This window comes from Colletotrichum destructivum, chromosome 6 (assembly GCF_034447905.1).
Source record: "Colletotrichum destructivum chromosome 6, complete sequence".
In the NCBI taxonomy this organism is placed as follows: Eukaryota; Fungi; Ascomycota; class Sordariomycetes; order Glomerellales; family Glomerellaceae; genus Colletotrichum; species Colletotrichum destructivum.
The window spans coordinates 471,888-491,969 of record NC_085901.1 but is presented as its reverse complement, the minus strand read 5'-3'; the positions used below and the strand labels follow the sequence as shown (position 1 = coordinate 491,969).

Here is a 20,082-nt window from a genome sequence, read left to right as displayed (position 1 = left end):
TAGACCAGTGGTGTATAGGCGAGTTACTAGTAGAAAATAATGAGAATAATGATTGGTATTATCATGTCATTGTAAGAGGGGTGACCCTCCGCGCCAAACATGGATGGATATCAAAAAACAGCTCAAAACTACAAGCCAGCCCAAGCGAGGGTTTTTTTGTCCCTCTCTCTTACTCTCCCATCTATTTATAAAATTCTTTGACCAACGAGTGTGCGCGAATAATAGCGTTGCCAACGGACAAGCCGTAGCCTAACCCCAAATGTCAAACCACCATCATTCAGTGTCCAACAAAAGCAGGAGAGCCCAGTGAGACAAGAACCGATGAAGCAGCTTAAGGAGCCGGGACTTGGGACGGGTTCCACCAGGGGTAGAATCGCTCTCCCTCGGCCAGGGTCTTCAGAGTGCACGCCTTGCCCTCACAACCAGCACTGACCTGGCTGTTACCCCACCAGTCAACCTCGGCGCCGAGCCATTGCACGGTGAAGAGCATGAGAATGCCAGCAATGGCGATACCGGCGGAGAAAGAGGCCGAAAGCACGAAGTTGTACTTGGACCAGAAGGCCAAGTAGCGGTTCTTAACATAGATCCACGACAGCCACGCAATGGGAACAGCAGGCCAGGCGTAGGAGAAGCTGTAAGGGGCCCAGTTGACACCGCCGTAGAAGAGGGCCACAGGGTGGAACTGGCGGAGGTAACGGTTCCTAGGGGACCACTTGATGAGGAAGTAGAAGATGATGGGCAGGATGATTCCAAGGGGGAAGCCGAGCAGGAGATAGTTGTACTGTCCCTGGTGGCCGAAGACCTTGATGGGACCGATGGTGCCCCAAAGGACGGCGGCGGTGAAGAAGGTGTTCGGACCGGGACAGAAGAAACGCATCGGCGCTTCGGGAGTGCAAACTTTGGGAATTTCAACTTGGAAGTTGATGACACCGGTGCACACAAAGGTCGAGATGAGGGTGGCAATCATCTGGCAGGCGAAGGTCTGACGAGGCGGGATCTTCAGGTAGTGGGCGACCTTGAGATCGTTCGCAAAGTGGACAGCGTGAGCGCAGGTAACGTAGCTGTTGATATTGTCAGCATGGAATTTTCAATTGTGCAAGTTAGGAAACGGATGACTTACCCAAAGGACTTAAAGAAGTTCATGGCAAGCGCGTTGCCCTCCACCCACATACCACCGATGAACTCGGCCAAGACGTTGAGCGTAACTTCGACACCGGTCATCGCCTTGATAATCCCGATGGGGATGACGAAGACGACAGCCAAGAAGATACCGTAGGGGACGACGCCTGGTGTGGTGTAGGTAGGCCATCCCGCGACGCCGGCAAAACCAAGTCCAGCTGCAACTATGAGGGTTCCTAGGTACCACCACTCCGAAACTGAGAGAGAGTTAGTTGAAGTGCGTTCCTCAGTATTGTATCAAGCGTGCTTACCTTCAGGGTAGGCGGCCATGAGACGGTTGTGGACATCCTTGTACTCGCCATCGTCACCATCCTCCGGGACAGTCTTCTTACGGCGGATGCTGGCCCAGATGTTCTTGAAACCCATCATGATCTCGTAACGGTGGAAGATGGCAACGTGCGTAACAGCAGCGGCGTACATGGCGAAGAAGGCACCGTAGACCAAAGTGTTGGCGGCGGCAAGGTAGGCGGCCGAGTAGTCCATGTACTTCGCGTGGTCATACATGCCACGGTCGTCGAGAGCACGCGAGACGTTGTACAGCTTGCCAAAGTGGTCGTAGACACGGTTGGAGTTGATGGGGAGGTAGGCAGTGTTCCAGGCGTTGGTAAAGTAGAGTCCCATGATAACGAATCCGAGCAGGAACATGCCGAGGGTTCGGTTGAAGGTGGAGAAAGCCGGGACCATCTGGCCAATAGTCAGTATCAAGTGTCACAGGCAAACAGGTGTTTCTGGTCCTGTCGAAACACTCAGGGGTCTAATTTCTGCTTACCAAGGGATCGACGCTGTCGAACAACATGACGTTCCAGTCAAAGGTAGGCCAGGGGTTGAACATGCCCAAGCCATTGCGGAATCCCGTCAAGATCTCCAGGTTGTGATTGCTGGGGGCGATCCACGTCATCCATGAGAAGAAGGTCAGAACCTCGAAGAGGTAGTTGGGGAACCAGAAGTAGATGAACATGGCACCGAAAGACCACAAGAAAAACTTGTAGCGAGTCATGGAGTACAGCCTCTTGAAGGGTCCAGGCACCGCAACGTTGGTCTCGTTGTGAAGGGCTGAGTTGAGGGCGATGGTGACAAGCGAGGCAGGCCAGACGCAGTAGGAGGGGTACACAATGAATCGTCGGGTCAAACCTGTCATTCAGTTAGTCTGGAGGCCCAAACTCTGGCAGGATATGTTGCTACTCACCGGCCAGGCCGTATCCGATGAAGTTGGTGGAGAGGGCAATCAGGATTTGGTAGGCGAAGCTCTTTGCGTAAGGCTGGTTGAAGTACTGGGGAAGGACTTGTGTCCAGACAATGTACTGAGTGTACGGCAGACTCTTGGCCGTGTTGGCCATGATGGCGATGAGCATGTGCTCCTTCTTGTTGAATCGTCCGGGGTTGAGCGGCAGCTTGTGCCCAAAGACAGTGAAGACAACGTTCGGCATGATCTTCTCCCAGGCCTTACCAATAGGAAAGGCCAGCAGCTGAGCGACGTTGGACTCGATGCTGATAGCCGGTTGACGAATACTGAAGAGCTAATGTCAAGGTTAGCCACTGGAGTTGCTTACAGTTATCCCAGCGGCGCTGTGACGATCAAGACCGCCTGAGTGTGCCATGTAGCATCGTCCGTATGACTCACCTGGTTGATGAAAGCCAGGAAAACAGAGAAGAAAATACCGATCGTCCACGCTCTGATCGTTCCGCAGGGAAGATTAGGGTCATCCTTGTTGTCGACGACAGCTCGAACTTCGGAGTAGGGGCTGTTGTTCGTGATCAGGGCAGCCTCCAACTTCATCTCCCAAATGATCTGTTCGTGCTTCTCGGGGTTCTCGAACACGTTCTCGTTGTCTGCCATGATGTTAGTATCGGGCCAGTTGTGCGTCTCATGACTTGGTTAACCGCTCACCAAGGAACTCGTGGATCTTCATAAGAACAGTGTGAGGAAAGTTGGGGTCGCGATCATGGATTCTAAGAACGTTTTTCATCATCTGCATCATCTGTCAGTCACAAATGTCGCAAGGTTTTCCGGGCCACTCTGTCTGACCTTTTGGACTCCCTCTAGTGTGAGGTTGGCGGCGATGGCCTTGGCCTCAATGAGGTCATCCTCAGTAACGTTGAGGTGACTTGATGCAAGGTTAGAATGAGGTGGAACTCGAGAAATTGTAGGGAGTCCACGGCTTACGATTCGAAGACTTGTTCCTCAGAATCCAAACGGCTAATCTCATGGGTATGCGCATCCTTTGGTATCGTTAGTCTGCGCTCCGATCACTGCGTGGTGCTGCCGCGAGACTTTGAGATGCTTACAGCAGGAAGCTTCTCGTCGGTCAAAAGACCTTGGGTCCTCCCCACCTCAGTGGGAGTGACGGGCGCGTCGTTCTTCTCGTTCGCCATTGTGCTCTGGACGGACGACGACGATGTCGTATGGGACTTGGATAGAGAGCTGAAGACCACGACACGAAAAAGGCACCTTGAGCCCGTGGGACAGGCCGACAATTAAACCTTTTTTGAAGACAACGGCAGGCTGCTAGATCGCTTATCAGCGGTGCCACATTGCCGGCGCCCAGATGCCAGCCGGGTGCTTCACGGCCGCCACCACACGATGGGCTGCCACTTTTGGATGATGCGAATAGTTCGGCAGGTGGCAAGGTGCCCATGGTGATTTTCGGGCTCATACCCAGTCTAGGTCGTCTGGGCGACGTCTTGGCTCCCTCCTCGACAGGATCGACCTTCTCGGTCAGGCATGCAGCCGATATCAAGGGGTGTGTACAGAAGATATGCAAGCGGAAAAGGATTGGTCCGGACGACTGGGGCATCCATCGCCAGTCGAGACACAGCGACTACGAGGTCTCGGCGCCGTACGACCATGCTCAGGACGCAGGGAACCGAGAGGGGGAGGAAATCTGCGATGATGAGACATTGGCCAATTACAGGACAATCTCGACAGCCAAGAAGAGAGGCGGGAAGGGGGGTAGGCTTGTCAGGATTGCAAGATGCAAGGCGCTGGGATAGGGTAATAGCATCCTTGCTATGTTACCATTTGCAATCGGATACGCTGAGAGGGTCGTTGCTAGTAAGCCAGAGACATGGCGGGTACAATGCTGGTTGACCCTGGTCTTGTGGGTTCTCTGTGGATCGAGAAACCGAATCGATTGTACGTCTGCAACATGAGTTGACAACAGCCACCAGTGACATTCTGGAGAGGAGCAAACCAGAACAATGGAGAACGAGAATGTCATCACCGGCTTCACCAAAGAGAAATTGACTTCGTTGGCGTGGAATCGCAATGTAAGATGCTTTCTCGCCGAAAGCTGGATGTCACGTTGGGTGAACGCTTGATGTCGCAGCACGCCTGGAAACCCAGGTAGACAGCCAGGTCATCTTGGATGCCAGCTCGTCGCAACCATCATCTTTTGCAGCCGACCGACTTGAGAAGGCATTGCGAGGTCGGCAAGGGAGCCGGTACCGCGTGTTTAGGTGCCACTTACGTTAGTTAATGGGGGACCGAAGTGGACTCCTTGGGGGCACGATGGTCTCAACCTTGTCTGTGAGAATGAAGATTACCGCAAACACGGAGGGTCAATGCAGAACTGGGGCAGGGATGGGGCGGTCAGACGCGGAAGCCAGAGGTTGATGTGGTGACTGACATCAAGTCCGAGATAGACGCGGAAGCGCCCAGCTTTACAAAAGGCCTGCATGGCACTTTTGCTCCCCTGATATGTACCCGTATGTGTGAGAGTTTGGCGCATCGTATCGGGCTGCTTGGCGCTATGTGAGATGGGGGTTTCGCGGGGGACGAGCCGTCTTTCGTCTGTGTTGCCGGAAACCTTACACAGATGGAACAAGCTGACATTGTACAGGTACTCCGTAGAATGCCTGCAAACCTACTCACCCAACCACTTGCTTGCACTTTGATCTTTGGAAGAAAAAAGTGGCAATAATCTGTGGAAAAATGCTACCTAGAGCCAAGTAGATGGGCAGTGGGAGGAGCCGAGAGAGGAGAGAGGAGAGGAGAGATTGAATTGGGGTTGACTTGGGGCGTCGGAGCGAAGCAGTCACGTGCTAAGGCGCATAGGGGATTAAGGTTAGGATTGGCGCTAACACGGACCACCAGTGACCCCTCGCGCTAGACCCCTGGATGAAGAAAGAGCTGCCAGCTGGTGGACGCCCTCTAGCAGCTGGGATCCCTCGTCGCCGACTGGCAAACCAGGTACGATATGCGTCCCTCCCTCTGCGGAGCAACGCTCCTTTTTCGGCCTCCCAACTCCATCCAGTCAACACTAACTTTTCCATACAGCATCATGGCTCGCTCCCGAGGAAGTGGCTTTCCCTCTCGAAACTCTGTAAAGCACCATGCTCCCTCGTTCGCATGTCAAGTGCCATGTCAGGAACTTTTGCAAGCTGATAATTGCGTCAGGGAGGGTCATCCTCGCACCTCGCGGCAAAAAGCACGACACATGCAGCAGCAGACGAGGGTGGGGAGACTAACTGTTGGATGTGTTCACGGTCACGCGATAGGCCATTGCGAACTCACTCCCTCTCATCGCGGCTGATTGCGCGGCAGGTCTAGGTATGCCGTCCTCCTCTAGCCCTTCTAGCCCTCGGTTGATTCTCGTCTTGTCTGGCACGGATACAGATACAGATACAGATACAGATACCTAGCGGCCGTTGGCGAACCCCTGCTCCCACCCACTTCGAGATTGGAGAATGGACGGGTGTCGGCAGTGGCCACGACCTCGCCCAGAGCTAGTCGAATCATCTCGGCGCATTGCAGGATGCCCCATGCAACAGCACAACTTGCTCTCGACTCCCGTTCGGGCAGGAGGATATCGCTGGCGCTATATAAAGACGGCATGACCACACTCTTGGCTCTTCTTGGCTTTCTCTTGGAAGTGCACCGAACCTCAGCCAACGCCTTGCAGTTGATCCTGACCCAGCCCACGCAATCAACCTTTCTCCGCGCTCTTGGTCTCTTGGCGTTTCTGCTATCTCTCTCCACGTTACCCAAAACTCTCTCTTCTCCGTACGACAACAACCCGCTGTTGGACACCCTCCGAAGACAGGACCACCCTCCCTTCCCCCCGTGCGCCCTTTCCGCCTTTTCACACAGCGCCCGCCGCCACCGACACCACCACGGCCGGCCAGTTGTCTCACGATAATAGCATCGATCGACTGTATGTCTCCGGGTGGCTGACACGTCCCGCCTTGTCCAGCTGCAGGTGGCGTTTCTTAGCATCGTCACAGAAAAAGGAAGGTCTTCTGGAAAACGGCTGTGGACTCGTCGAGGCGACTTCTAGGCGATGGTCGACCCTCCTCCCTCAGCTCTTTCATTCGTCAACCATCCTGGACTTATCGCAATATCTCACCAACCACCCACGACCCTGGACTAAGCGGGTTTCCCTTCACCAGAACCACCACATCCTTGTCCACGTTCGCAACGTTGCCAGGTTGCGACCCAACCTTTGTGTACGACGCCAACGACCCGACACCGACAACCCTCGCGGTAGGGGCCGTCTTCCAGTTCTTTGCATTCTGTTCATCGAGCTTCCCCCTTGATATGGGCTGGCTCCGCAGCCCAAACCCTGGCAGATTGCATCGAATGCTGTCAGACAATCAACCGAACTCCTTGGCCCCACAGGTCGAGCCATTCCTTTGGTTTTGTTGACGACGACCGAGACCCTGAAGACAACGACAGGACGCTTGTAGCCCTGTGACGAGGGGGCAGCCAGATCCTGCGGCACAAGACCTCCATCGGGGTGCCCAGTTTTGGCCATCATGACCCTCCCCTCCGTGGATCGTGTCCTTTTTGGCGACGCCCACAGGGTCCAATCTTCGCCACTGTAGACAGAGAGAGAGTTCTGGCAGGTCGCGTGCGTGGCTTATTCATGAGATAAGCATCGAAACCGCCACAAAGATCATCTAATGCGATGTTGCCAGAGAGCGATATGGGCATTGTTCGACGACGGCCGTTAGGACGGCTCTGATGAAGTCGGGATCTGACGTCTTGTCATCAGACCCCGCGGCCATCTCAAACAGAATGTCCCCCACCGAATCCTTATGAGCAGTCAGACGCCATTCTGCACGACGAACGGAGCACACTTCTTTTTCCGGCGGCCAGGACAGGGCACCCTGGAACCTGCATCAAACAGTCCTTCAACCGCTCCTGCGGCGCGGCACTTTGGAGAGCCGGTATTGGTCCAGGCGCCTCACCTCGTCGTTGCCGACAGCACAGTCCTGGTTGGACGGGTTGGACGTGGACTATGATGGTATCGTGGGCGATGGCTGACATGCTCCTCTCTCTTGGATCTCTCTACTGTGCATTTTCCTGAACCTTCTTGGCCCTTTTCGCACGGCATCCAGAATAATTCTTTCACGAACAGCGGGTTTTGTCAAACATTGGGGCCATGACATCGACGGGTCTGTCACGGTTCCAGACGGCAGGCCACTGTCTTTCGTCTAAATGATTATCTGGTTCATGTATCACTGCAACGAGTTTGGGGGGTACGAGATCCTGCTCATTTACGGACAACCTCCGACTGGGTGCTGGCTCGCAAGTCTGTGTGGTCCAGTTCACACTTCAGCAGACCTAGAGCCAATCTCAAAAGCCACGAACAACCAGTGTCGGAAACCCGTCTAGCTGGTACTCATGTGATATCGCCAGTATCCCTACGGCCGTGTCCCCCAAGGTCCTCGTCTCACTCTACATGTCTTTGCACTAGAAAACCCTGTTGTGCACGTTGGTTCGGCTCAATTCATCCGCGATAAGAGTGCCTGCTTCACTGCAGGCCAAGGGGAAATCAAGGGTTGTCCATCGGGTGCTCGCATGGGGGCCCTTTCTAGAACATCTCGATCAGGGGCTGAGACCACGATCCATGACCGTTCAACCCGAAGCAACCCGACTTTGAATCGAAGCATCCTGACAGGCCGCCACCTCCCTTCCAGCGCTTTGATGTTCTGGTCCATATCGCCTTCGCCGCCGCCGCCGTCGCCTCCTGCTGTGCGTATATGCAATGCACTGTCTCCTCCCCCCGGTCTGCAGTTCTCGCTCTCGCCGCCTCAGCAGCGGCCGTGGTCCATGTAGATCAACGACTCGGCGCATGTCAATGGCACCGTATCTGCGCTGGATCTTCCGCTCGGGAATCCGTGTGCTCGGGACGGCGACGCCTACGACGTCGACATCGACGTCACGAAGGTGGAAAAAAACCCCCACGCCCTTATCTGCAGCGAGCTCGCCGTCACATCATGCTTTATGGGTGCATGGTGAGCGTGGATGGTGCTTGCCTCCAACCGAAGCAGTCGTCTCGAACCATCAACAGAGGCACGGGTCAGTTTGGGGGGGTGTCTTGTGTAATTGCATGAGCAAAAAAGAACTACGTGATTTTATTCGTTAATCTGCTGTGCCTCTCTCGTTGTCAATTGTCTCCGACAGTTGGCTGGCTTTCACAGTTAGACCCGCGCTGATGGAGGTGCAAGTGACGACAGAGGAGGCCAAACCACATCGTCATGATCGTAATCACAATCAAGATTCGCCACGTTGCTTCGACCGGTAAAGGAACAGACGTTGTTCATCCCCTACAGGCATCCTTTGAAACGACTGTCTTCCGCCGAGCCCACTGAGAGGGGGTCTAGGCATCTGAGTGATCCCTAGTCCGTCACGGCACATTGAGGCCTTCCTCAAGGGGCGTGGAACGGCAAACGATGAGACTGGAATGCGTCCAAGACTTGTAGTGTGCAGTCGAGAACATTCGTCCGTATTAGAGGGCATACGCAACGAAGAAATTGATGGTCAGGCTGAGATGCGTGGTCTGTGGACAGGGAACGGGCTCGACGAAAATACTCGGACCGACAGCCAGACGGGTTGTCATCTCACCTTTTTACTCCAAGCAATACGCTTACTTCGTAAATGCCCGCAAAGACTTTCCACATCTCCCTGTGTTGGGGGGGAAACCAGTCACTACAGTTGGCTGTGAGATCAGAAATGCGTTCCCTTTCACAGACAATGTTCGATGACCAGACCGGCGTTGTCGATGTCAAGGGGATTCGATACGGGGTTTCTGGTGGTCATGTACGCTACATAGCTATATCGCCTCAGACCATCTCGGAATCAAAACAAACGCGTGGACCAAATGACGGTGCTTTGCACAGCACGTGCTTGAACCATATGTGCGGCCGTTTCCCGAGAATCTGCTATATAGCAACACCGAGATTGTCTCTAGAGTGAAGCAGGTGCCTGCTGTGCGAACATCTCACAACACAACAACCCCACTAGTCTTTGGCGGCAAATTACACTGCTCCGGTATCATTCCCGTCCAGAAACGACCCCGTATCGGACCAGACCCATCACGGCACCCAGAAGGATGGCAAAGGGTGCTGCGACGCCGTAGTACCTGCCACCCACGTACGCGGTAGCCGTGACAACAACCCACCACGGGTCGTCACCCAAGCTCCTACCGGACTGGAAGCCCTCGTCTAGGTATCCGACCTGCCAGATCCGGTATACGGCGGTGTAAATCAGTCCGACGGCCGCGGCGTTGACCCCGCGCACTGCGGCCTTCACCCACGGCCTGCTCCTCAGCACGCCCCAGACACCCATGGTGCCATGGACGAGGACCATGCCGGGGGTAAAGATGGCGATGTAGGCGATGAGGGCGCCCACGGCGGCCGAGTGGCCAGCGTTGATCGCCGTCAGGCCGCCGAGGAACACGGCAAAGTTGAAATTGGGCCCTGGGAAGGACTGCGCGATGGCTAGGCCAATGAGGAAGTCCCGCGGCGACACCCACCCCTCGGCGACGATGTACTCGCGGAGAAGCGGAATCACCACCGGCCCGCCACCGAAGATGATGGTTCCGGCGAGGTAGAGGTTGGAGAACAGGTTGTACAGGATGGGCAGGTCCTTGACCACGCCGCGGGCGATCATGACGCCGACAAAGGTGGCGAAGAAGGCGGCGATGACGGCTGTGCCGACTTTCCAGGAGAAGTCAAGGCGAAACCCCTTGGGGATGACGCGGGGCTCGCCGTCGGCCAGGGAGCTACGGACTTGGCCTTCCTGCGATGGGGTCGCTGCCCGCGGTTCGGAGGGCGTCGACGTGGCGGTCCTCTGCTCGGGCGGCGACGAGGGCCGCAGGGCGGCGGCGGACGAGGTTCCAACGGACCCGAGATCCTTGCTGTGGTCCGTGGCCATGGTCGTCGTCGCCATCATCGTCGTGGTCTGCAGCTCGACGCCGCGATCAGCACCCTCGCCTTCAGCTGCGGCGGCGGCGGAAGACCTCTCTCTCCTCTTCCCCAGTAAAGCCCTCACCATCCCGGTGGCCCGCCGCGCAGGCTTGTGAACCCAGCGGTAGTCGTGCACGACGGTGGCGCACCCCGCGGCGCACATCAAGACGGGAAAGTACCACAGTGCATTATACATCATGCCCGCAGCGGCGGAGAGAAAGACGAGGGTGCGGGTGAGCCTGTCGGTGATGGCCTTGTTGGAGAGCTCGACGGCCGCCAGGGCGATGATGCCGACGGTGGCGGCGTTGAGGCCCGAAAGGAGGGCGTAGACGGCGCGCGGAAGGGATGAGCCGATGGCCGAGACGCCGACAGAGAGGCCGTACATTCCCAAGGCACCGGGGAGACTACATCAATGGCATCAGCTGGCGGGGAGGGGGCGGGGCTCTGGGATCTCGGGGAGCGTGGGCTCGAGGGAAAAAGATCATTAGGGGGTTTCTCACCTCCAGATGAAAAACGCTAGGATGGCGCCGAGGAGGCCGTTCTGGATAAGGTTGATGCAGTACAGCATCTTGGTGCTGGCGGGTCCCGAGAGGGCCTGGGAGATGCTAAAGAGCTCCTGGAACTAGACGCGGGTGTGAGCTTAGACATCTTGTTAAGCCTCGCTCTGAGGAGTTTTGGGCGTGATGCGTACCATCTCTTCATCGATCCATCGCAGCCGCTTTACGAAGCGGTCGTGAAACTAACATAGCCCACCGGTCAGCCTCCAACACCTCGATGACACAGGGGGAGCAAGAGACAGAGGGGGGGGGGGGGGGGGGGGGGAGGGATGGCTCGTACGATTTTGAAATGCACCGGAGGGCCTCCGAAGGCTGTGACACCCATATGCCAATTGTGCCTCAAGACGTCTGCCGCACGCGCCGCATTCGCCCGCAGGCTGTGCTCCCACGTTGTGGCCAACATCTTTGGATGGGTCCTTGAGTGGCCTCTAGTGTGAAACCTGGCGATGATATGGAGTTCACACCTTCCTTCGTCTTTTTTCCTTCTTCCTCTTTCTCCCCTCTCTTTTTTTCAATCGTGTTTCAAGTAATGCTTACAGAGTACAAGGACCCAAGATTTCCAATTCGCGGGGTTTGGGTTACAGGGTCCGGGTGCGCAGATCGGATCCCCCAACGATCCCGTCTCGAGCGTCGTCTGAAGATATGTCGTGCCGGGTGTCTATTTGGCAAACTGGGTGGCCAGCCCGATGTCAGACTGAGGCTGCGCACGCCATACCCCGTGACTACAACGCCAAGACTCAGCCACATCCGTCGCGGGAGTTGTTTTAGGAATTTCTTTTTCTCCCCCCACTTCTGGCGTGTCCAGGAACATGGACTCGCGAGGTGAGTTCGACATCTGTATTGGACTCTGGTTTTGTATATCAAGTTTGGTGGATGAAGAAGCTTGACTTGACTTGGAAGCCCGGCTCTTTACGTCTTGAGGGTCGTCACCAAGGTCATGGTTCTACTGGTTGACCTCTGGGCTGGGCATGAGTCAGACAGCAACCGAATTCTTCAACTTGAATTCGTGGTTTAGATCGCAGTGAGACAAAACGCTAGCCTGGAATTGCTCCTCGTATGAGAGTGACCGAAATGCTTCACCAGGTGGAATGCATAGGATCAGGTATATTAGAACTTATGTACAATATAGGCGCGCCATTCCCGCAATCGACAACTACATCGCTCTTGATCAGCTGGCTTCTGAGGTTTGATTGGAAATCACTGCCCTGCCGTGCAGATTCCGTGTCATCATCAAACAAATTCGAGGGGTGGTGCATCTGGAAGGCGATGCGCACAACGCTGGCAGCTAATGCTACGATCTCGGCAGCGAACCCGCACCACGTGACAGTAAAGTAAGAAAGAGGGGGTTCAACAATTACTTCTATCGGTACACTGGGAAACAGATTGAGGTATGTGTCTAGTATGACGTAGCATTGTATGTCAAGATGAACACCGCGATGAGGTAGAAGACGGCCGGTAGTGCCAGCAAGTTCGTCTTTCAGCCAGAGACATTGGCTCATGGAGCCTCCAAGCTCCGAGGCGGAAAAGGCTAACGCAGCTAAACAACGGGCACCGCAATGTCACGGATGACAGCCAATGTGCAGAAGACGAATGCCAGTTCGTTTGCTCAGAGTACGCAAGGAAGCCGAATCGAAGGCGCCGGAGAAGACGCTACTCAGACCAAGGTAAGTTTCGGCGGCGGGCTGACAACTTCTGGTGATTTGTCCAGCAAGCTGTAGCGAATAGGCAGCGTCATGGAGCGTAGCTGGCATATGCAACGGTCAGAGGGGTTGGTTGAAGGCGTAAACGGCAATGTCGACCTCTGTCGTCGGCTCGAGCCACTCCCAGCCCACGGAATTGACATATCAGTGCATCATGACCAGCCAGATACGGGAGGACGGCGCCGGCACCTTTGGCGGCGATGCCAGAGAACTAAGCGGAGCTGGCGTCAATAGTCGACGGCTCGAGAGGTGGTTATTGGCGCTTACCAACACCATCGAGAAGGATTTGCCGAGCAGGTCGTCTCTGCCAGCATGGCTGTCTCCAAAGAGGTTGGAGCAGAGATCGGGAGCCTCAGGACCCATGCGATAGCGGCAAATTTAGGATTGCCATGATGCATGTCGCGACGGTTCGTCGCACGTGCTGGGCCGTGCTTGACTTTCGGGTTGACGCCATGGGAAAAGGCAGTTGATGACTCGGATGCTCAAGATGGGACGAAGGTCACACAGCCAGGTGAATGGTTTCGGGCAAGGAATATCGTTGGACAGTTCTGCGGGCGAATGCTTTGACGCTGGTCTATGGGACTGATTCATGTACCGAAAGAGAGATCGAGGGAAGGTGAAGCAATGGTCGCGATGGTGGCGATCGAACATCGTCGTCGACGTAGACGGTTGCTGATGTGAGTTGGCGAGAACCGCTACAAACACGACTTTGTATTGCGCGCGCCACACATGGACTGTAAGGCCGCGGAGCATCGCAGCTCGCAGAGAAGACTGTGGACGACATTGTATATATCTCGGTGGTCTCAAAAGCACCTGCTTGCGGGAGCAAGATACGAAACAAGACGAGACAAGACGATATGTGGCGGTGCCTACCAGTGGTGGGTGGTTAAGCATCAGTCGCATCACGCGAGTGTTAGGGTTGGTTTATTGATGTGCGACGGAGATCAAAGATTTTCATTGCAGACCTCCAATCGCGAGAAACAATCAGAAACGGCCGGAGCGTTTCAATTCTTCCAGCTCGTTGGTTCGCTCGTGGATTGCGCGCACGCTGCTCGATCGTCGTCTGGGTCTGACTTGCGAAGTGTATGTTAGGTAAGCATAGTGCGTCAAAGACGTGCTCGTGCAGTGCTCATCCGTAAGGGTGCATGGAGACTAACGCACGGAGTGAGTCTGAGTCTTCAGGCTGCATGAACATCATAAGGAGACGCAGCTGAAGGGGAAATGACATTTGGAGACGGGGGAAATGATGAGCAGACGGGGGCTGTGTGGGCTGTGGACGTGGACCGGACCTCCGATGGGTCCAGGTGTGTGTGTGTGTGTGTGTGTGTGTGTGTGTGTGTGTGGCAGCGATGAGCGGGTGATAGTAAATCCGACAATGGTTCGACGCCAGGGGATACGAAAGTGCGTGCGGTGCTTTGGCAGGCCACAGAGAGAGAAGGAGAGGTACAGTACATAGTACGCCGCACACAGCCGGCAGGTTCCATTTCGGTGGGGCGGGGCCAGATTAGCCTGGTGGAGAGCGGGTGGGCGGTACTTGCGATCTTGTACCTTAGCGAGGATGGTATCTGCAGCTCTGGGCGGATTCGGGCGGTCTCGACTCGTCTGGCCGCGACTCCTTTTTCGCCATTTCCCTCGCTCTCACCTCACTTGCCCTATCTCGTCCCTCTCGCTAGCCGGCAGTCGGTGGCAGTTAGGCAGTGTCGCAATCAGCAACAACCCAAACCAACCCCAACAACCAGAGCACGACGCTGCAGCTGCTGGGGCCATGATATTGGACAATGTGTCCGAGTGGATCAGGCACATCAAGGTACGGTAAGCATTTAGGTAGGTAAGGTATGTACGAAAACCTAGGTACCACCCGTTGCGGCGGTGTTATGGCTGTCTCTCATCTCTGACTGGCTGGACATTACTTCTCCTGTATTTAACTTCCCTTCCCCGAAGTCTTGAAGCTACGGCTGCGGGTGTGCCTGTTGGTGGTGCCGCCAGGCTAGTACGATGTACCATGTTTTGCCCGACGTTCTGCAGCGAGAGAGCCTGTTGCTGCCACTGGGAGCGACACCTCCATCACGCCCACACCACACCACACCACCAGCAAAGCAACGCTCACACCACCCACAACAGCACCGCACGCATTAGTCCAATCTGCCACCTGCATAAGGACATGCGAGCATGACTGCTGAGCTGAGTACCTGTCATTTGGCTGAAATGTCGTCGATCGCTTGCTTGCGCGTCAAGGTCGACAGAGCGTAACTTTTGTTATCACAACATGTATAGAACAGGCTGATGTGCACTATGACAAAATGTGCAGATGCAGGAGCAGGTTTTACTAATTTTGTATAAAAAAAAACCAAAAGGACGGGGGAAAACAGATACATGCTCCAAAGTACCGCCGGTGTCTCCGCCCCCAATCACAGCGCGAAAATTCTTCTCCACGTTGTCCGCGTCTCTCTCATCTTCCCAAACTCCAGTCCACTCTCCTCCACTCTCCTCCTCTCCCATCCTGAGATCCATCCCCTCCATCTCCCTCATTCTCCATCCATTCGCATATCCCGGATCCTGTTTTCCCTCCCCCCCTTTGCCTTTCGCCCCGTTTTTGCCCTGGTTTTCCAACGACACCGCCGGAAGGTTGTTCGTCCTGTCTCGTCCTCTACCTGCCCTGTCCTTGTTGATCTTGTCTCCCGTCGCAACCTGTCACTCATTGCTGGTTTGTCCCTCATTTGCTGTTGCTTGGTTAGCTCTGCTCAATCTGCCGTCATTTCGCCTCTACCAATCGCCAATTGCATCTTCACCCCCCTCCTCATCTCCCGTCATCTTGTCTGTCCCTCCCTTCCCCCTCAACGCTCGCTATTCACCTCGCTTCGCCTTGGTATTCCTTCGTTTCACACCGTCTGTGCCTCAGTACGTAGACGGACAATCGATTGATTGACGACATCTTCTGCATAATTACTGGTCTTCCACGCATTATCACATATCGTCGCTCGCTACCTCACCCAAAGGTTATACCCAACCCGTATCCATTCATACCAGGCCTAGACCTTTGGCTGCTTACGGACGAACACGTTCGTCTTCGTTCTCGTCTTCGCTGGTTTCCCTACACTCGCTCGTTTGCAACAGCAACAAACACATTCCTCTCAAAACATAGAGTTGCTTCGCTATTCTCCACTCAAGGGCCAAGACAACAGAGCCAAGCCAACATCGTCGCTCGCTTTCTGCTCTCGTCTCTCATTCTCTCTCTCACGACACTCGCTGCCGTCTCTCGTCCCATCTTCTCGACAACCTGACGTCCATTTCCGTCACCATAATTCAACTCGACCAGTCGACCACCGTCCGTGACCTGGAGAACCGGCCACCCCCCGCTGTTTGCATCCCACTGCATCCTGGCCATCTCGAGACAGTTCACCCAGGCTTCGCACACCCTGAGCATCAAGGGGCCTCCACCCTCTCCACAGACGTCTTATCTCTTCTGTCTGTCTTTTCGTCTCGTCTCATCATCCATCCCTCGTCAGAAAGGAAAGGAAAGGAAGGGAAAAAAATAAGACAAGACGACCAAGCACCGGCCAAGCATTTGCCAGGGATCTGCCCGCTACGCATAATTGCGCCTTGACGAACCAACCCGCAACAACCAGCAACCCAGCAAGTGTCATTACAGCATAGCCGAACCCCCCGTTCCTGATCCTTTCCCTTGCTCCGCTCCACGTACCCAGCACCAAGCTCCCGACCAAACCACCATCACACGCTCTCGCCCTATTCTAGACTGTTGCCCCGTCCTCCCAAGGCCTGGCCGCGACAGTCTTGACTGACCTTCGTTAACACCAAACAAGCTTTTTTGTTGTTTTCTCTATACTCACCTCTTCTTCACTCTCACTACCTGCCGTCCTTCCTTCTTCCCTTTTTCCCTTTTGTTTCCTTGGACACTAGACAATGCAATGATGATATACGGGCATCAAGACGTTGATCTCGCTGGTCCCAGCCCAGGTTCGCCCCCAGGCATGACGTCTTCCAAAACATCAAAGTCTTCTTCGTTCAAATCCTTCCATTCCGACGACAACAGCGTCCTGGACGACGTGAGTCATTTTGAAGAAATCGGTCTAGACGACGATGCTTCCCATTACGACACCCACCGCGCCCGCGACACACATCCCCCGAAGGCCTCGCAGCCCTACTCGAGATCGTATTCCAACGACTTTCGCCCTATATCATGGAAGCCGCCGCATTCTCGCTCCCCGCCCATGGCCCGGGATCTCGCCAAACCCAGAAGCACGAGCGGAGCCGCAGATCTCGCCCCCAACGTCCGCTCCAACTCACGATCCTCCTCGCGACCCCCTTTTCTGAGCTTGAAGACCGACGGCCACGTCCTCAACCGCCGAAGCCCCAGCGCTGGTCGCCTTTCCGATACCCGTCGAAGCCCCGTAAACCCCGTCAACTCTCGAGGCTTTGCGAGCCACTCAACGACTTCCCTCCATTTCCCCCGCAAGAACCGCAGCCCGAGCCCCAACTTTTCGTTACTTCCGAGAGACCCCAACGTGCCCCTGAAGCCCCGACGGGAAAGCTGGCAGTCGACCCAAGACCGGAAGTCGGCATTGGAACTGGAAAAGGAGTGCGACGAGGACGACACGGACGATATCCCCGATGGTCTCATTCTCGATAATGTCCCCATCTCGCCCCGACCTCGACAGGAGCGAACACCCAGCCGGCCAACCTCGTCCTCCGGGGTGTCACCCAACAGACCGCCAAAAGAAAGAGTCCGTAGTGTTGGCAACGGAACACCCCCTGTCCCCGTTGATTCGGGATGTCTACGTTCCCCATCCTGGAAGTCGGACACGGCCTTGTCATCCATCGGAGAGCATGGTGCGCCCGAGCCCCTCAGGAATCGCGCGAGAAGCTGGAACCTCGCACTTGCAGAGCTTAATGCCGACGCCAAGGACTTGACGGAGAAGCTTGAAGAGCACTCGGACTATGTTCGCGAGAAAGCCGCGGAAAACGCTAACCCCACGGGACGCCACACTTGGAACGGCAAGTCCCTCGAGCAACACGCGCAGAAGCCTCGGGTCAAGTCTGCGTTGCCTGAACTGCCTCCGATCCGGCACCAGACCAACATCATGATTGACCCACTTCCAATTTCCAAGGAAAAGGAAGCAGTTCTCAGCCGCACACGGCCCTCATGGCTTCCACCCAAGGACCCGGCCGAGGAGAAGCGCCATCTGCGAGAGTACAAGAAGATGATGGCTCGCAGCGCCGAGGCAGACCGACGTCGCGAGGTCTCGCGCGAGGCCAAAAAGTCAACTCGAGACACGACGGCCGATAACCTGATGCGAGTCTGGGACGATGATATTATTCCTAGGTGGACCGATGCCGTGCGAGAGCGTCGAACGCGCGAGTTGTGGTGGAAGGGAATTGCTCCCCGCAGCAGAGGCACCGTCTGGGCGAGGGCCATAGGCAACGAACTGGGCCTCTCCGGGAAGTCGTACAATGCCGCCCTCGGTCGAGCTCAAGAACTTGAGGGGAGAGTTACCGCCAGCAAGGGTGACTCTGAGGACATTCGGAGAGCAGCTTGGCTCTCGGCCATCCGCAAAGACGTGGCCGATCACACTTGGCAGGATCTACGCATCTTCCAGGTTGGCGGGCCACTGCATCAGAGCCTCGTCGACGTCTTGTTTGCCTATGCGCTGTACAGGAGCGACATCGGCTACGTCAAGGGAAGTAACGTAAGTCAAACTCCCAAGTGACACGAACCCTTGTTCCGGGCACTGATGATGCTAACGAATCGCAAAAGACTCTTGCAGCTCTTTTGTTGCTCAATCTTCCCTCGCCATCCGCGACATTCATCGCCCTTGCCAATGTCCTAAACCGCCCATTGCCTCTTAGTTTCTACTCGGAGGACCCTGGTGCGAAAGCTTCGGCCTACAACCTGGTCATGCAGACGCTAAGCGTCAAGTCTCCCCGACTCCACGAGCACCTGACCAAGGACATTTCAGAAGGCTACGCGGACTTCTACCTCGGCAACTTCTTCATGGGACTCGGCACGACTCACCTGGCCATGGATGAAGCAGCCCGTCTTTGGGATGTGTACGTCTTCGAGGGTGACGCGGTGTTAGTTCGGGCCGCTGTGGCCACACTGATGCGTCACGAGATGGCGCTCCTGGGCGTCAAGTCTGCCGGAGAGGCCAGGAAGATAATCGAAAGTGGCGCCCACAAGGACGGCCGCAAGGCTGTCGTTGGAGATGACGGCGCCGAGGACCGCTGGATGCGAGCTGTTCGGGAAGCGGGCAAGGCCTAAGCCCTCTCTCCGGACCCGTTTTCACCCCATCCCTCCTTTTTTTTACGCTTGATGAATACTTGAGCTTTCGGAACATACGACATGATCCTAACTGTTTATATCTAATCTCCTGGGCCGGTATAGTACCGGCCCTGCCATCAGGGGAAATCACACATACACACCAAACGACAAAATTTTAGCCAAGCCTGACTCTGTCTGATGGCTTAAAGCTATCGATCGACGGGCGTGTATAAAGGATACCGGCGTCTGCGGCGCGATGGTCATTTTGTGGGAGCTGGTTTTGTAGCATTTTCTTGGGTTGCCATTTTTTATCACCTATTTCTTTCTTTGCCCGTATTCGCCTTTGGATGTTTTGCAGTGCGCGGGCATCCTAGGGAAGCGAGGCGCACTCAATAGAGTTACTGTACTGTATGTAGATATACAGACGCTGGACGCCGAGGATCTTGGTCATGCGGAACATGGCCTGTCCGGCATTCTGTGGATATAAACAACATCTGTCTTCCGGGACGATTGGGACGTCCCGGATCAAGGAGATTTACCCGCTTAGATCATTTTTTATTCGTCATGGGCGACGAAACAAAAGGAAAAGGGTTTTGGGCTTATTTGACATTTCACTTCTGCCCATCGCTTGCGATCCGCGTCTTCACATTCTTGTTTTCGTTGCGAACCGGGGCGGGGTTCGCACACCTCACCTCAAGGTGTTGATCACCTTTTTCGATATCCCATTCGTATCATTAGTCGTATTGTAAAAGAAACCACTTTGTACCAACAACCAGCTTGTTGCTCGACGTGCTGCTCGATCAGGTGTCTCGTTACCATGCTTTGAATTACGTCCAGCTGGCAACGATGATTCACACTTGGCTTCATCATCGAAGAACTGGCGCGAGTCCGCTTGCGAAGCGTTGTGTGATGTGCCCATGAGGCATCGTTTCTCACGTACACGGAACAAACCGTCTGTTTCGAATCCATGAATTAACCTTCCAGCGAAATGCCCAACCTCGCCCGATTGCCCCCAATGAACAGAAAATGTGAACTGGGATGGGCTTGTAACGGGCCCCCTTGATGACTTTTTTCTTCACTCCCTCCGTTGCCTACTTCTCCTTCTGCTTTTCCAGGAACTGCAACTGCTTCATGCTGCTTCATCTACACAACGACAACAACAACTGCGGTCTAACCC

The 20,082-nt window shown here is 55.2% G+C and overlaps 5 protein-coding genes across 5 annotated transcripts; 3 read left to right on the top strand and 2 right to left on the bottom strand.

Annotated features, from left to right (window-relative positions):
* Positions 1-65: 65 nt before the first annotated feature.
* Positions 66-3,634, bottom strand: CDEST_09320 (Putative oligopeptide transporter, OPT superfamily). The gene is made up of 10 exons (XM_062925479.1): positions 3,466-3,634; positions 3,344-3,399; positions 3,206-3,284; positions 3,068-3,149; positions 2,801-3,009; positions 2,366-2,696; positions 1,949-2,310; positions 1,431-1,863; positions 1,121-1,376; positions 66-1,061 (listed from the first exon to the last, which is right to left on the bottom strand). The coding sequence occupies exons 1-10, from the start codon at positions 3,550-3,552 to the stop codon at positions 332-334; spliced, it is 2,625 nt and encodes an 874-aa protein (XP_062781530.1). The 5' UTR covers positions 3,553-3,634; the 3' UTR covers positions 66-331.
* Positions 3,635-5,933: 2,299 nt separating this feature from the next.
* CDEST_09319 (uncharacterized protein) lies at positions 5,934-6,717 on the top strand (the record flags this gene model as incomplete). Its single annotated transcript, XM_062925478.1, has 2 exons — positions 5,934-6,181; positions 6,222-6,717. 2 exons carry the CDS (start codon positions 5,934-5,936, stop codon positions 6,712-6,714), a joined length of 741 nt encoding a protein of 246 aa, XP_062781529.1. The 3' UTR covers positions 6,715-6,717.
* A 216-nt stretch (positions 6,718-6,933) lies between these two features.
* CDEST_09318 (uncharacterized protein) lies at positions 6,934-7,618 on the top strand (the record flags this gene model as incomplete). Its single annotated transcript, XM_062925477.1, has 3 exons — positions 6,934-6,998; positions 7,173-7,411; positions 7,539-7,618. The coding sequence occupies 3 exons, from the start codon at positions 6,934-6,936 to the stop codon at positions 7,616-7,618; spliced, it is 384 nt and encodes a 127-aa protein (XP_062781528.1).
* A 1,532-nt stretch (positions 7,619-9,150) lies between these two features.
* Positions 9,151-11,973, bottom strand: CDEST_09317 (Putative chromate transporter). Its single transcript, XM_062925476.1, has 4 exons — positions 11,209-11,973; positions 11,063-11,110; positions 10,872-10,993; positions 9,151-10,775 (listed from the first exon to the last, which is right to left on the bottom strand). Exons 1-4 carry the CDS (start codon positions 11,329-11,331, stop codon positions 9,458-9,460), a joined length of 1,611 nt encoding a protein of 536 aa, XP_062781527.1. The 5' UTR covers positions 11,332-11,973; the 3' UTR covers positions 9,151-9,457.
* Positions 11,974-15,142: 3,169 nt separating this feature from the next.
* On the top strand, positions 15,143-20,082 carry CDEST_09316 (Putative Rab-GAP-TBC domain-containing protein). The gene is made up of 2 exons (XM_062925475.1): positions 15,143-18,333; positions 18,402-20,082. The coding sequence occupies exons 1-2, from the start codon at positions 16,555-16,557 to the stop codon at positions 18,903-18,905; spliced, it is 2,283 nt and encodes a 760-aa protein (XP_062781526.1). The 5' UTR covers positions 15,143-16,554; the 3' UTR covers positions 18,906-20,082.

Coding starts and splice junctions, on each gene's coding strand:
- CDEST_09320 (XM_062925479.1), bottom strand. CDS start 3,552: ATGGCGAACGAGAAGAACGACGCGCCCGTCACTCCCACTGAGGTGGGG. Junction 3,150..3,205: donor CACTAGAGGGAGTCCAAAAG/GTCAGACAGAGT, acceptor CAGATGATGCAG/ATGATGAAAAACGTTCTTAG. Junction 2,697..2,800: donor TCCTGGCTTTCATCAACCAG/GTGAGTCATACG, acceptor CCTTGACATTAG/CTCTTCAGTATTCGTCAACC.
- CDEST_09317 (XM_062925476.1), bottom strand. CDS start 11,331: ATGTTGGCCACAACGTGGGAGCACAGCCTGCGGGCGAATGCGGCGCGT. Junction 10,994..11,062: donor GATGGATCGATGAAGAGATG/GTACGCATCACG, acceptor ACCCGCGTCTAG/TTCCAGGAGCTCTTTAGCAT. Junction 10,776..10,871: donor CTAGCGTTTTTCATCTGGAG/GTGAGAAACCCC, acceptor CCATTGATGTAG/TCTCCCCGGTGCCTTGGGAA.
- CDEST_09316 (XM_062925475.1), top strand. CDS start 16,555: ATGATGATATACGGGCATCAAGACGTTGATCTCGCTGGTCCCAGCCCA. Junction 18,334..18,401: donor GCTACGTCAAGGGAAGTAAC/GTAAGTCAAACT, acceptor GAATCGCAAAAG/ACTCTTGCAGCTCTTTTGTT.